The 15,689-nt window shown below is 41.7% G+C and overlaps 1 protein-coding gene across 1 annotated transcript in view; it reads left to right on the forward strand.

Moving 5' to 3' along the window:
- The window catches only part of WDR48 (WD repeat domain 48), a 48,310-nt gene that overhangs the window by 15,313 nt on the left and 17,308 nt on the right, over nt 1-15,689 (forward strand). Inside the window, exons 6-13 of the mRNA XM_054991523.1 lie at nt 7,079-7,167; nt 8,832-8,933; nt 9,527-9,751; nt 10,261-10,335; nt 10,520-10,622; nt 10,794-10,891; nt 11,777-11,884; nt 13,665-13,761. Of these exons, the coding sequence (XP_054847498.1) occupies nt 7,079-7,167; nt 8,832-8,933; nt 9,527-9,751; nt 10,261-10,335; nt 10,520-10,622; nt 10,794-10,891; nt 11,777-11,884; nt 13,665-13,761 (897 nt within the window). The remainder of the gene's footprint in view (nt 1-7,078; nt 7,168-8,831; nt 8,934-9,526; nt 9,752-10,260; nt 10,336-10,519; nt 10,623-10,793; nt 10,892-11,776; nt 11,885-13,664; nt 13,762-15,689) is intronic.

Here is a 15,689-nt window from a genome sequence, read left to right on the forward strand (position 1 = left end):
CAGCAGCGCGGAGGGCAATCGAAACTCTCCTCTGTCTGGAGATCAGGAGGCGGGGCCACAAGCCCTGTGACCATTTTTGCCGAGGGCCATTTAAACTTTAAAAAACTCCCCCCTTGTTCCAGCTGACCCCAAGTGACGTCATTGTGCGGTCCTGAGTTCCACCACCTCTTTTCCCAGAAAAAGCCCTGGAGCTAAGAGAATGCTTTTATAAAGTCAAGGTTATGTATCTATGGCAACGGCTCTTTTCTTGCTAAAAGTTCAACATAGTCAGGTAACACAGTCTCTGCCGTGTCAGCTAACAAGATCCTTTACACACAAGATTTTACACAGCATGTCGTTCCGGTTTGGGATTCATGGAGGTCTAACGCAGCTCCATTTGTGGAGCTGACCGGATTGCCGTTTTAACCGGCCGGAGGGGTGAAAATAACCCGCGGCCGACTGCTCTCAGGCGGGGAGCAGGCAAAGAACGCTCAAGACCCTAGGGTGAGCTAGATCTCGGACGAGGGGGGGCTCTACACAAGGAGTCTCCCCCCCGATCCTTGAGGTCCCACCTTGCGACGGGTCGGCTATAATCTCTGCGGCAATTTTGGGGCCAATTCGGCTGGCATAAGACCTACATACCCAAGCTTCGATCGGGGAGGGAAGTCGAGAGGAGAATTTAAGATCGAAACAGCGATTACAACCCGAGAAAGTTGAAGAGAAGGTAAAGATCGCTATCTCTTGAAACGGGACAGATTGATAAAAACAGAGAGGAAAGAAAGTAGATTTTTAAACTGCAACAGACTAGTGAAAAGGAGGTGAAGACTCGGCAGGAGTTGTATTTTAAAAGAGACTAAGTTTAAAGAAGTTATTACAAAAATCGGACTATTGTTTTGAATACCTGTGGTTTTGGAGCTGTGGGAAAAAGACACCATCGCGAGACCTGCTGTGGGAAGACGGGAGACAGGAAGTGCGTAACAACAATAGAGTGGCTGGAGGGAAGCGGCCCTTGCCAAAGGACAGGAAGTGGGGAATCGCCATCTTTGAAAGTGGAAGGGTCGTGGCTTCAGCGGAAGAGGAAGTGGGCCATCTTGGATTACAATAACATAGAGAAACCATAGAGAAAAGACGCCCGACATTTTGGATATAAAAAATTAATTTTGGCAAAGATTGGGACATTTAAAAAAAAGGAAAACGTTTAATTATACGCCACGGAGCTGAGGAAGAGAGCAGATTCGTGGGAGCGAGCTAAAGCAAGCCCCACGATGTCGAAAAAAGAGTGGCAATCGGCAATAGAAAATTTGGACAAAAAACTTATAGACATGATGAAAGAACTTAAGGACACGAAATTGGAGCTTATTAAAGAGGTCAAGGAAGTTACACAGACAGTAAAGTCGGAGCTGTCAGAAGTGAAAAAAGGCGTGGAAACGATTAGCAGTGAATTACAAGGAACGCAGCAGAGAGTTAAAACAGTAGAAGACGCGATGGAGAATTTAATAGACACGCAACAAACAGAGATGAGGCTGGTGAAGGGGAGGATGTCAGTTGCAGAAACTAAACACATGGAGAAGCAGCTTCGTTTTCGTGGTCTGCCAGAAGTGGAAGGGAAGTCAGCGCAAGAACAGATGACTGAGGTGTTGGCTGATTACCTGGGGAAGGAGGAGGAGGAAATTGTGGCTATCCTAGATGTGGCGTATCGTGTGAACTCGAGAATTGCAACCCAGAGGAAATTACCAAGGGATGTGATTGTGCAGTTTACAACTAGAAATATGAAAGAGAGGATTGTGACAAAACAATTTCAAGATCCATTGGAGATTGATGGCAAGACGATTATTATAATGAAGGAACTGCCCAGATCAGTGTTATTGGATAGGAAAAAATATAGAGTGCTAATTCAGACTTTGAAGGACATGAATATCAGATACAGATGGGAGTTACCGGAAGGAGTGTCCTTTGAGTTTGGAGGGGCAAAAAAACGCATCAGATCTGAGCGGGAGATGGAGAGATTTATCAAGGACAATGAAAAAGACTTACCAACAAAACCATGAATATGGAGTGTAAAGTATTATCTTGGAATGTAAATGGACTAAACTCACCGAATAAGAGAAAAAATATTTTTCATTGGCTATCAAAACAAAAATGTGATATTGTTTGTTTGCAGGAGACCCATATTAGAAAACAGGATGTAAAATATTTAAAATCTGGAAAATTGGGCAAAGAATTTGTAGCGGCTTCCAACAAGAAAAAAAGAGGAGTGGTGTTGTATATAAAAGAGGAGCTGCAGCCAAAACTTGTTATGAGAGATGTGGAAGCTAGATTTGTAGCAGTGGAATGTAATTGGAACTTAAAGAGAGTGTTGGTAGTCGGACTTTATGCACCTAATGGTGCAAAGGAAAGCTTCTTTGAGGATTTAAGGAAGCACCTAGACGATCTTGTATATGACCAGATAATTCTTGCTGGAGATTTCAATGGAGTGACAGATTTGGAACTAGACAAAAAGACTACAAAAGCACAAAAGAAAAGAGGACTATTGCCAAAGCTTTTTTTTGAGTTGATTCAACAAGAGACTCTCGAAGACGTATGGAGGAGAGAATATCCTAAAACCAGACAGTTTACTTTTTATTCTGCAAGGCATCTTACATTATCAAGAATTGATATGATCTGGGCCTCAAAGGACTTAGCGTTATGGACTAAGGAGGTAGAAATAATGCCGATGGTAGGCTCAGATCACAACCCAATTATGTGGAAATTTGGAAAAAGGAGAAAAAGGAAAGCCTGGAGAATAAATGAGGACTTGTTACAGGAAAGTGAGAATATGGAAACATTGAGAAGAGAGACTAAGTTTTTTATACAATACAACGTGAATAAAGAAGTACCAACCAGTAAAGTTTGGGACGCGTACAAGGCGGTTGTAAGGGGCATACTAATGGACTTAAATGGCAGAGCAAGGAAAAAGAAAGAGGAGAAGAGACAAGAGATTGAGGAGAAAATAAAGGCCAAAGAAGCACAGTTAAAAAAGAGACCAGGGAAAAAGAAAATACATCAGGAAATCAAAATTCTTCAAGAACAGTTAACAGCAATGAGTAATAAAGAACTGGAGTGGAACCTTAAAAGACTGAATCAAAAAGCTTTTGAGGGTGCTAATAAACCTGGGAAATATTTGGCATGGCAATTGAAGAAGAAAAGGGAAAAGAAAATAATAAATAAAATCTGTGAAGAAAATAAAACGTACCTGGAGCAGACTACCATTAGTAGAGCCTTCTATAAATTCTATGCGAAGCTGTATAATAAAAAAGAAGTAACCAAAGAATCAATAGCATCATATTTGGAGAAAACTAAACTTCCAGAGATTTCGGAAGCTTGGAGAAACAAGTTGAACAGTGAAGTAACTGATGAAGAAATAAGTAAGGCAATACAATCCGCAAATCTAGGAAAGGCGCCAGGGCCAGATGGACTTACGGCTAAATTTTATAAGACAATGGCCAACGAACTGGCACCATTCCTAAAAGAGGTGATGAACGGAGTTTTCAGGGATCAAAGAATTCCAGACACTTGGAGTGAAGCGAATATATCATTGATCCCAAAAGAGGGCCAAGATCTGACTAACGTGAAAAATTACAGGCCTATATCATTACTCAACAATGATTACAAAATTTTTGCGAAGATATTGGCGGAGAGACTGAAGGGGTGGCTCTCGGAAGTCATAGAGGAAGAACAAGCAGGCTTTTTGCCGGACAGACAAATAAGAGACAATTTAAGGACAGTGATCAATGCTATTGAATACTATGACAAGCGTTGTGATAAAGAGGTTGGTTTCTTCTTTGTAGACGCTGAAAAAGCGTTTGACAATTTAAACTGGGACTTTTTGTTTGCCACTATGGAAAAGCTACAATTGGGAGAAAGATTCATCAGAGCAATTAAAGAAATTTATAGAGACCAGACTGCAGCAATTGTAGTGAATGATGAATTGACCAAGAAATTGACGATTAGTAAAGGAACAAGACAAGGTTGCCCGTTATCTCCATTGTTGTTCATTTTAGTATTGGAGATTCTGATGATACAAATACGACAAGATGAGGAAATACGAGGAATAAAAATAAAGGACTATTCATACAAGGTTAGAGCATTTGCAGATGACATAATGTTAATTGTAGAAGATCCATTGGAGAACATGCCAAAAGTGATAGATAAGATCAAGGAGTTTGGTGATTTGGCAGGTTTCTTCATTAACAAAAAGAAGTCAAAGATACTATGTAAAAACATGACTAAGCAGAAACAACAATTGTTAATGGAAACAACGGACTGTGAAGTAACTAGTAAAGTGAAATATTTGGGAGTTGAGCTGACTGCAAAAAATATAGATTTGTTCAAGAATAATTATGAAAAATTATGGACTCAGATAGAGAGAGACTTGATCAAGTGGAATAGACTGAATTTGTCATGGTTGGGCAGGATTGCAGCAGTTAAGATGAACGTGTTACCAAGAGTAATGTTTTTGTTACAGACAATACCAATCATCAGAGACTCTAAACAATTTGAAAAATGGCAGAGAAAAATATCAGATTTTGTTTGGGCAGGCAAGAAGCCTCGAGTGAAAGTAAAAGTTCTACAAGATGCAAAGGAGAGAGGCGGAATGCAACTGCCCAATCTGAGACTTTACCATGATGCAATCTGCCTAGTTTGGCTAAAAGACTGGATGACATTAAAGAATAAGAAACTATTAGCCCTAGAGGGATATAAAAAAATTTTTGGATGGCACGCATACCTATGGCATGACAAAGTAAAGGTCAACTCGATGTTCCTGCATCATTTTGTAAGGAGAAGTCTATATACAATCTGGAAGAAGTACAGAACTTACCTACAAGAAGGAACCCCCTTGTGGGTGGTTCCATATGAGGTGATAGATCCGAGAGCTGTGGATAATGAACAACAATGTTTAACGTACAAAGAAATAACTAAGATTGAAGTATCTAAACTTAGAATAAAGACGCAAGAGGAACTATCACCTAACTATGATTGGTTTCAGTATAGACAGATTAGAGACTTATACAACTCGGACTTTGCAAAAGGGGGCATACGAACAGAGAACTCGGAACTAGAGCAGACCCTTCTTAAAGAAGACAAGAAAAGAATATCCAAGGTATATCAAGTACTGTTGAAATGGTATACTGAGGATGAGATAGTTAAAACACAGATGGTGAAATGGGCTATAAACTTTAATAAAGAAATAACAATGGAGGCATGGGAATACTTGTGGAAAACTACAATGAAGACAACGACATGTATTAATATTAAAGAGAACATTTTCAAAATGATCTATCGTTGGTACATGACACCAAAGAAGATTGCGCTAGGGAATTTGAATACATCTAACAAATGCTGGAAATGTAAGAAACATGAGGGCTCCCTCTATCATATGTGGTGGTCGTGTGAGGTAGCTAGGCAGTTCTGGGGGGAAATAATAAGAGAAATGAGTGAAATTTTACAGTTTCAAATAAATAAGAACCCAGAACTCCTGCTGCTAAACTTGGGAATGGAGGGAATTCCAGCCCATCATAGGACGATGATATTTTATATGACTGCAGCAGCTAGACTTTTGTATGCGCAGAAATGGAAAGTACAAGAAGTGCCAACTATTGAAGATTGGATCTACAAATTGCTGTACATGGCTGAAATGGACAAGATGACAAGAAAACTGAGAGATCTGGACTCAGGGCAGTTTAACACAGACTGGGAGAAGCTGAAACAATATCTGGAGAAGAAATGGGAGGTGGGAGGAAAACTGTGGCAGTTTGAGAACTACTGAAGTATAATAAAAGTATAAAAGAGAGGGGTGACTTTACCGGGGGAGGAAGAGAAATGTGAATTTATAAGCAGTTAGATTAATTGATCGAGATATATATAGTTATGTAAAGATTAAGTGATAGAATACTGATAGAGAATAATTAATGATAAGGTTTAAACATGAGGATTGAGTAACTAACAATATTTTCTTTCTCTGATAAGATTTATATACACCAAACTGAATGCATAGAAGAGTTAAATTGATTGATTATGTGATAAGTTAGATAGAATTACCATAAAAAGATGAAATGAGTAATATATAGAGAATAAATCAAATTGTTTGATTTAAATGTGGGAAATTTTTATGGTTTACGATGTATAGGTTTATGATATATAGAAATATTCAAAACTGGAAAATGGGATAAATTGGTTATCTAAAGACGCACGGTTTGGGTGTATAATAAGTAAAGGAGTTAAAGATGTACTGCTTAATATAATGGAGAATGTATATTTGTTTTAGACAGATGAATTTTATAGAAGTAAGGGAAAAGGGACAGAGGGTGGGAAAGCTGTTGGAAGTCAACAAAAGGGGGGGAAAGGGAGGGGGTTAGAAACGAAAAATTAGGGGAAAATTGAATGTAATGTAAAAATAATAATGCTCTAACCCAATAAAAAAATTTTTCAAAAAAAAAAAAAAGATTTTACACAGCATGTCAACAAATATCAGGCCCCAGCATAATAGTTAACATTAAGTCTCCAGAGTACGGCAGCAGCTGCTAGACCATGAAGCTTGTAAAGTATAGCTTATGGCAGGGGCCATGACCCTGACTCTGTGTCAAGTACAGTCTTTCACTTAGGATAGGAAGTTACGGTGAATATCTTTTGGGCTGTAGTCAAAGAACGCCACCTAATGGAAGCTGCAAGTTTCCAGCCTTGACTGGAAACCTTCCGATTATACTTTAATTTATTTACCCTGGTTAATGAACCGCTAGTATTAGTGGACTGGATTTTCATTTAAAAGTTACCTGCATTCACTAGACAAACTGCACCCAGCTTCTGCAGTGTTGATAATGCACCAAATGGCAGTGTGCTGGGCTGGTAAAGATCTGTGGGGCATGTTGACGCAGGGCATGATCATAGAAAATGTAAACCATGATGGCCTGAAGAGTAAATTAATTCCTAATTTACTGAGATCTCATTAAAGGCAGTTGCTGTATACTTGATGGTCATTACAGAATCGGGTATTTCAAGTGTTTGTTGTGAAACTGTCTCTGAAATATTCGATACCAAATGTAGTTGAATTTGTGTCCGATAGCTTCCTCTCTCAGTGGGAACAAAGATTCTATCTACAGCCTTGCCATGAATCAGATGGGAACAGTAATTGTATCAGGGTCCACTGAAAAGGTAAGCAAGACTCTTTTCCTCTCCAAGCCTTGCTGAAATGATTGTCCATTTGAATTCATTTAGAAGATCATTATAGTGCGTGTTTGTGCAACAGGGAATATCGGTCTGAAAGATTCCTGTCTCACAACTACTTTAAGGAAACGTTCCTGCAGCCTGGAAAGCTTTCATTTCTTCTGATCCAAAGAGGTTCTTACTGGAATGGCAGAGTTTTTTAATGTAGTTACGTCCTACTAAGCTTCTGCAGTAGGGTATGCCCTGACCTGGATAGCCCAGCTGAGCCAGATCTCAGAAGCTAAGCAGGGTCGGCCTTGGTTAGTAATTGGATGGGAGACCTCAAAAGAAGGACCAGGGTTGCAGAGGCAGGAAATGGCCAACCACCTCTGTTAGTCTCTTGCCATGAAAACCCTGCCAGGGGCCGCCATAAGTCAGCTATAACTTGAGGGCACTCTCCGCCACTAAATGCCCTGACCTGGATAGCCCAGGTGAGCCTGATCTCATCAGATCTCAGAAGCTAAGCAGGGTCAGCCTTGGTTAGTAATTGGATGGGGGACCTCCAACGAAGACCAGGGCTGCCGAGGCAGGCAATGGCCAACTACCTCTGTTAGTCTCTTGCCTTGAAAAACCCACCCGGGGTCGCCATAAGTCAGCTATGACTTGAGGGCACTCTCCACCACTAAATGCCCTGACCTGGATAGCCCAAGTGAGCCTGCTCTCCTCAGATCTCAGAAGCTAAGCAGGGTCAGCCTTGGTTAGTAATTGGATGGGGGACCTCCAACGAAGACCAGGGCTGCAGAGGCAGGCAATGGCAAACCACCTCTGTTAGTCTCTTGCCATGAAAACCCCACCAGGGGTCGCCATAAGTCAGCTATGACTTGAGGGCACTCTCCACCACTAAATGCCCTGACCTGGATAGCCCAAGTGAGCCTGCTCTCCTCAGATCTCAGAAGCTAAGCAGGGTCAGCCTTGGTTAGTAATTGGATGGGGGACCTCCAACGAAGACCAGGGCTGCAGAGGCAGGCAATGGCCAACCACCTCTGTTAGTCTCTTGCCTTGAAAAACCCACCAGGGGTTGGCATAAGTCAGCTGTGACTTGAGGGCACTCTTCACCACCTCATCCTATATACTAGCACTGCTGTGTCTGTACTTGGTTCCCTTCTGGTGAAGAGCCACAAAGATAGAAGGAGCTGAGGGAAAGGTGTTTGTCATATGTTGGCACCCTCACAGAGTGCAAAAAATGTCTGCCAATGGCAAGTGGGAGGAATGGCTTGTCCCGCATATGGGATGGAGATGCTTAGACACCATTTAAAGCCCATTGGCTCCTCCATCCTGATACCTCTGCTGCATCAAATCAGGAAGTGTTCAGGAGCACCTGAATTATTCCTCCTTCCTTAGTGTATTTCAGAGTGGAAAAGAGTATACCCATTGCTTCTACTTTGCGGTGCTTCTGCTTTATACCCAGTGTGCCTACTATGTCTTTGCAAAGAGGTATAACTAGTGCTTCTACTATGCAAGCATGAATGCTGTGTTGTGTCAGCTAAAGATCCTTAGACGAGGACAATAGTAGCTTGTAGGGCTTACTTACTTCTTCAAGGAAATAACTTTTAAGATAACCCTGGTTTCAAAAGCGAGATTGATGTCCGGAGATTTTTTTCCTCCCTGCACAGGTTTTAAGGGTTTGGGATCCCAGAACCTGTGCGAAGCTTATGAAACTTAAGGGGCACACAGACAACGTTAAAGCTTTGCTGTTGAACAGAGATGGCACACAGGTGAGCGTTTGGCACTTGCATTTCAACAAAGCCTACCTAGTCATATGAGAAACATCCTCTCTGCCTTGAGGAAATACTGTCCTTTGCATTTCTTATTCCAAAACATTTATTTCTTTTTTAAAAAATTAACGAAACATGCTCCCTAAATTTGTGAAATTTAAAGGCTTCCAAGCTTAAAATATTTATAGCTGTAGCTATAAGTATTTTCCTGTCTTATGTACTGGGTCTATTCAGTAAGTTAGCATCGTGAACGAATTGCTGAAATGTGTGAAAAGTGAATACACGAAGCTTCATTATACCGAATCAAACCCTTGGTCCTTCAAAGGCAGTATTGTCTATTCAGACAGGCAGCAGCACTCCAGGGTCTCAGGTAAGAGATCTTTCACATAATCTACTGCCAGATCCTTTTAACCGGAGATCGAACCCATGACCTTTGGCATGCCAAGATCCATCCCCAGTAATAAAAATCAAATAACTGCAAGAATATTGGTGAAGAAAAATTGAACTTACACAGTAACGTTAAAGCTGTAAATTCACTTCTTTTGGATACATATTTATCATGGTGTTAAGCGGATCTACCGCTTCTGTTACAGTGTCTTTCTGGCAGTTCTGACGGGACCATCCGACTCTGGTCTCTCGGTCAGCAGAGGTGCATAGCTACCTACAGAGTCCATGATGAAGGGGTGTGGGCCCTGCAGGTCAACGAAGCCTTCACTCATGTTTATTCGGGTGGAAGAGACAGAAAAATATATTGTACAGATTTACGGAATCCTGATATCCGGGTGCTCATCTGTGAAGAAAAGGCACCCGTTCTCAAGGTAATGCGCTTTCTTTTGCCGCAAGTCTTACTCTCCCTTGCTTCTATCAGCTGTCCTGGATGGCCAGTTTATTACGCATGCTCGGCAAATTAAGTATTTTTGAGCTGCTGTAGCATAGTGGTTAAGGGCTGCGAATCAGCACTCTGCTGGTTCAAATCCCACTCCTGCCAAGAGCTCAGCAGGTGGCCTTGAGTAAGCCACTCCTCTCAGCCCCAGTTCCCCATCTGTATTGTGAGGATAATAATAATACTGACTTTGTTCACCCCTCCAAGTGGGGCACTAATCTGTCTAGAAAAGCGGTATATAAGCGGTGTTGGTGTTATTATTAGTCAAGTATAAACAAGCTAGTATGGAAAGCTTTACTCCAGTGTAGTTTGCTCTGATAATCCAGTGTATAAATTCCATTCAAGCCCTTCTACTATTTACTATTTGGAATAGTTGTTTTTGCTTCTGTGTTGGATAAACCTTTTTGAAAGTACCCAGTTCTTGCATTTCAATCTCTTCATCAGATGGAACTAGATCGATCCGCAGATCCTCCTCCAGCTCTTTGGGTTGCCACAACTAAATCTTCAGTGAACAAATGGGTAAGGATTTCTTTAAACAAATCACAGTCACGTTATGCCTAGCAAAAGTTACACCAGGCACTGTAGCTGCATGTGCCATGATACTTTACTTTGGGTTCTTTGGAACAAAGCGGACAAGGCAAAGGAGAACAAAGTGGGCCGCAACAGCCTCTAACAATGTTCATGTCACTTTTCTTCCTCTCAGACTTTGAAGGGAATTCACAACTTCAGAGCTTCGGGGGACTATGACAACGACTGTACTAATCCAATTACACCCCTTTGCACACAGCCTGACCAAGTAATTAAAGGTAAAAGTAATATTGGAGAATATTGCTTCAGCATTGGCAGAGAAACAGGCAAGAGACCAACAATGCAAGGTCTAAGCTTAGTCTCTGAACAGTCTTTGATAGACGAGCAGCGTGTTATCTAAAGCAGAGCGCCTGACTCTCTTTCTCTCCTCCTTCCACCTCTCTTACCAGGAGGTGCTAGTATTATTCAGTGCCACATTCTCAATGACAAGCGACACATACTAACCAAAGATACGAATAACAACGTGGCATACTGGGACGTGTTAAAGGTGAGTGACCGTTGGATTGCACGTACTCACTGTCCCCTCGTATGGTAACTGAATGTTGCTTATATGGAATTGAGATTGCTTGGTTGATAATTTAGATTGTGAACTGCCAAGCCCTGCCGCTAGAAAAAGGAAATCCATTTTAGGTGCATCATGCAGTGCTTGTGTTGTTCTGCACTGGCTGTTTTAAAGAAGGGAAGTTTCAGACTTCCATCAATCTTTATTAAAGCGGTTCTAGACCAGCATAAAATGTAACAGCATTCTTATTCTTAAGAGACCAAAGGTAAAAATTATTAGCTCCCACGTTACTAAATATATTTCACAAAATTAAAATACAATGTCAGCATTTTGTCACATACCTTCCTTAACTGGCGGATTTTGTAAGCTGCCGTGAAAAACTTTGTGCTACACGCTGTCACCTTTGGGTTTTCATCTATTAACAGCATTCTGATATACTCAAATTCTGAGCAGCCAGGGTGCCTACTGATTATAAGGGGAACAAAATGCGAATTTTTTGATAATGGGGGCAATGTAATAAAACATACTTTATAGTTTCAGTCTCCAGGTTTCAGACTTAGCAGGTTCCCCAAAATGGTTGATACTTGCTAAAACAATTGCTCTGTACTTGTTCATAACACATACACTTCTTTAAACAACAACAACAAAAATCTGCCTATTAAGAAGCTAACAAATAGTACAGGGAGAGGTGCCAAAGACGGATGCCTCTTGTTTACTGCCAGGGTGTACTTTAAGCTTGTCTCTGAAACTGCGTTAGGATATTTAATTTGATCAGCAGCAAGCACAAGAGCATTTAGAACTAAGTATGACATTCATCCGTGGCATTTCTGTATGGAATAACAGCTGTATATTTGCTGTTCTCATATACAGGCATGTAAAGTAGAAGATCTTGGGAAAGTGGACTTTGAAGAAGAAATTAAGAAAAGGTTTAAAATGGTGTACGTGCCAAACTGGTTCTCGGTAGACTTAAAAACCGGGGTAAGGCATTTCTTTGTTTTTCGTAATGGATACTTTGGCATTGCCTGAGATAGTTAACTCTCCCACACTTCACCAATTAGATATCGGTCCTGGGACGATTCCAATTTCAGTTTACAGAATTGAAAAGGAGATTATGGATAATCCGTGGGAAAGAGGTGAAATGTATTATTTATTTCAGTGCATTTTCATCCCTTCCTTCTTTGGAGGAGCTCGGGGCAGTGTCTGTGGTTCCTCCCTCTTCCATTTTACCCTCGCCAAAACCCTGTGGTGAAGGTTAGGTTAGACTGAGGGGATGACTGGTCCGAGGTCATCTGTTAAGTCTCCCTAGTACTACTCTACAGCGATTGTTTCTGGGCTCTCCGATGGCCCCCATTGTTAATTCCTGTGAGGTATCTCTGCCCCATGACACACATTTTTCCTTCAACTTAAAAACCTGAATAATCAACCTATTAAGTGACACATCAGTATAAAGTAGTGATTGTGTTTGTTTCGATTGTGTTTGCAGGAACGTCAGTCTCAGTACCATCATTAGTACTGTTTGATTTCGTTCTCCTCTGTTTTAATTACGGTTTTGTCCCAATTCTTTTTAGTAAGATCCTGCCTTTAAACCTCCCCCAAAACTCCAGGGGTTGCAACAATATTGGGCAATTTTGTGTAGTGGTTAAGAGCGCGGAACTCTAATCTGGAGAGCCTGGTTTGATTCCAGGCTCCTCCACTTGAAGCCAGCTAGGTGATCTTGGGTCAGTCACAGCTTCTGGCTCTCTCAGCCCCCCTACCTCACAGGGTGTTTTGTTGTGGGGATAATAATAGCATACTTTGTAAACCACTCTGAGTGGGTATTGAGTCATCCCGTAGGGTGGTATATAAATCGAATGTTATTATTATTACAGTTGATCTCCGTGTGGAAGGAGAATGCATGAAGTGGTGTGGAATGTGGGAGGAACAGTTTTGCATACATATTTCCTGTCCTTTAGGGGTCATCTACAACTCCAAACGTGTTGGAAAGTTAAAATCATACGCCCTAACTATTCAGATAATCCTCTCAACTAGGATAGTGAACAAGCTTCAGGTTCAGTCCTGCCTTTTTGCTGGCAGCTTTTCTTAGTTTTTTTAATTAGCACAAATCATATCCTATATCGACATGTAAACCAGCAGGCTGTGGTTTGTGCCTTGGCCACCAAACCAGAATTGGAAACCCTTGTTTGAAGGGAAAATGGATGCAGCAGCCTGCCAGTTTGCTGTGGCAAAAAAATAAAAAATAAAAAATAACCCCCGTGGGTTTCCCTTTACATTGTTAGCAACAACGGGGGTGGCCCCTCCTTTTTTGTTAGTTTGCTGTGGCATGCAGATAATGATTTACTCTAAAGAGCAATCTGACAGTAATGCTGCAGAGGAGAAGAACCAACACAAAAGTGACTGAATTAAGCCTAATTCTTTTCCGCTGGTCAAGTATGTTGAACTTGACTTGAAGAGGTTCTAGCGGTGAGGTATAGTTTAAACTGAGGCACTCTTCCTTATGGTGGAGCATCTGTTCAAGCAGTATGCTGTTCTAGATATGTAAGAAAGCTGTACAAAGATCTTACTGTACACCTATTAAAACTAATGCACAGATGCTAAAAGCAGTGCTGAGATGACGGGCTGTCATCGGCTTGTGAGCTTTGTATAATCAACTCCAAAGCTTTGTGCTTTGCCAGAACTTTGGGGCACCTAAGTGCAAACAGAATTGCTGAGGTTCTGCTCTTAACATGCTGGGTTCCTTCCAATGATCTTCTTCCGACAGATGTTGACCATTACTTTAGACGAGAGTGACTGCTTTGCGGCTTGGGTCTCGGCAAAAGATGCTGGGTTCAGCAGTCCAGATGGATCTGATCCTAAATGTGAGTGTCAATTGATATCTTCCGTTGATTTCATAAAACAGCATAAATCCTCTTGCTTTCATTAATACATTTCTGGAAGGCTGACAAGCTTCTTTACCGATGAGTTTGAGATGACGCTTCTAAATTAAAGTTGATCCCCAATGGCAAGTATGTTCAGAAGCTGAACTCTTGCTAGACTCATGTTGCCCAGACTTCTTGCAGGCTACACTTCAGAGTAGCACAAACTGGGTGAGCTGAACATTCCTCTGCATAGATTAGAAGCTGTGTCTGGATCTGCAGGTACAGATTTCAGTTTTCAGGATTTCGGTTTTCAGAACGTAGTCTTGCCAAAGTCTCTTTCTGAAATAAATTCTTAATTTTTTAATCCAAAATAAGGCTTAAAAGCCACGATCCAAAGTGCTGTCCTAGCTGGGAAGACGGTCTTCCCAGTGCATTGAATGAATGCACATGAACGTTTTTGAATGCATTATGGAATTGTGTGACTGTTTTGGTGGTACAGAAGTGGCCCCTGATGAAGTGGATATTTCGTGAAACAAGCTCAAAGAACGAACCGGCAGCTTGTAGGGCCTAGGGAACCCCCTGCTGGGTTTTTCCCTCTCTTTTTCTATCTTGACTTCCACCTGGATTTGGAGACCAAAGAATAAAACATTAACAGTCAGTTCACTTTCAGCTACAACATCACACTTACCTGTATTTCTTCGGCTACAACGCCGCACTTACCTGGAGTTGTCCACTTGGGAACCCCTTTGGTGCTTTTGGGGTTCCCTTGCTTCCTTTGATTTGCATTTTGAACCTACTGCATATCAATTAGAGGGAGTCTAGAGCTCTTCAAGCAAGAATACATGCTAATAGGAGGGCTTTGATAGCTCTATGAGACTACCTCGAAGGGACGTTGTGATATTCATGTCTGTATTTGGGACTTTGAATTATGGGTACATGTTTGTACTTTGTAAATAATTGTGTATAGCACATTTTGCCACTGAGCCCTCTAAAGAAAAAGTAACTTTTGTTAATTATAGTATCTTAGTCTGTTATTTATAGCAGCAAGTACTGTTGTTGGGTGAGCTGTTGTTTTGCACTTGATTTTTGCCTTCTGTATGTTACGGTCCCTTTAAACTATCAGCTGGCAGGTGGCAGGGGGGGAATCCCCTGCCCTTTTTGGAGGGCCCTTTTTGGCCTCTGCTGCCCTGCGGGCATGCAGGGCATTTTTGGCCTCTTCTGCTGCACGGGCTTGCAGGGCAGTGAAGGAGGCCTCCACCATCCCAGCATCAGAGGGAAGGTAAGTGGGGGGCTAGGGCTGGAGCTTGGGAGGGGTGAGGGGCAGGAGGGCTGGGGGCTCAGGTTTGGGCCATTTAAAGGACTCTCCCTTGCAGGGAGCATGTCCCTTTAAACTATCAGCTGGCAGGCGGCAGGGGGTGGATTCCCCCACCTACCCGCTGTTAGTTTAAAGGGTCCTGCCCCTTGCACGCGGCAGGAAAAGGGCCCTTTAAACGATTAAATGCCCCTTTCCCTGCCGAAAAAGGCATTTAAACCCCACGAACCATGAATTGGTTCGTAACTGGGCCAGTTCCATGCCGGTTCGTGGAAACCCCACAAACTCCATGGTTTGGTTTTTTCCTGGTTCGTGCCCATGTCTATTTGTAATCTATCTTGATTACAGTGAGAAAGGTGGACTATAAATGAAGCTGTTGGTGTTGGTTTTCTTTTTCCTTTGGACAGTGGGTCCCCATTCCATATTGCAGATCTGTTTTTGAAAGTCTTGCCAGTTTCAAATGGTTTTTGCCAAGTGTTATAGGTGGAGCGAGTTGCTATTGAAGAAGGACAAACTCAAAGCATTGCATGTTTATTTATTGTTTACGGTCAATGATCATCAACAACAGCTACAGCAGTCCTAAATTCCTGTATATAAAATATGAGATATAAAAATA

The sequence above is a fragment of the Eublepharis macularius genome, chromosome 11 (genome assembly GCF_028583425.1).
Source record: "Eublepharis macularius isolate TG4126 chromosome 11, MPM_Emac_v1.0, whole genome shotgun sequence".
NCBI classification, from domain to species: Eukaryota; Metazoa; Chordata; class Lepidosauria; order Squamata; family Eublepharidae; genus Eublepharis; species Eublepharis macularius.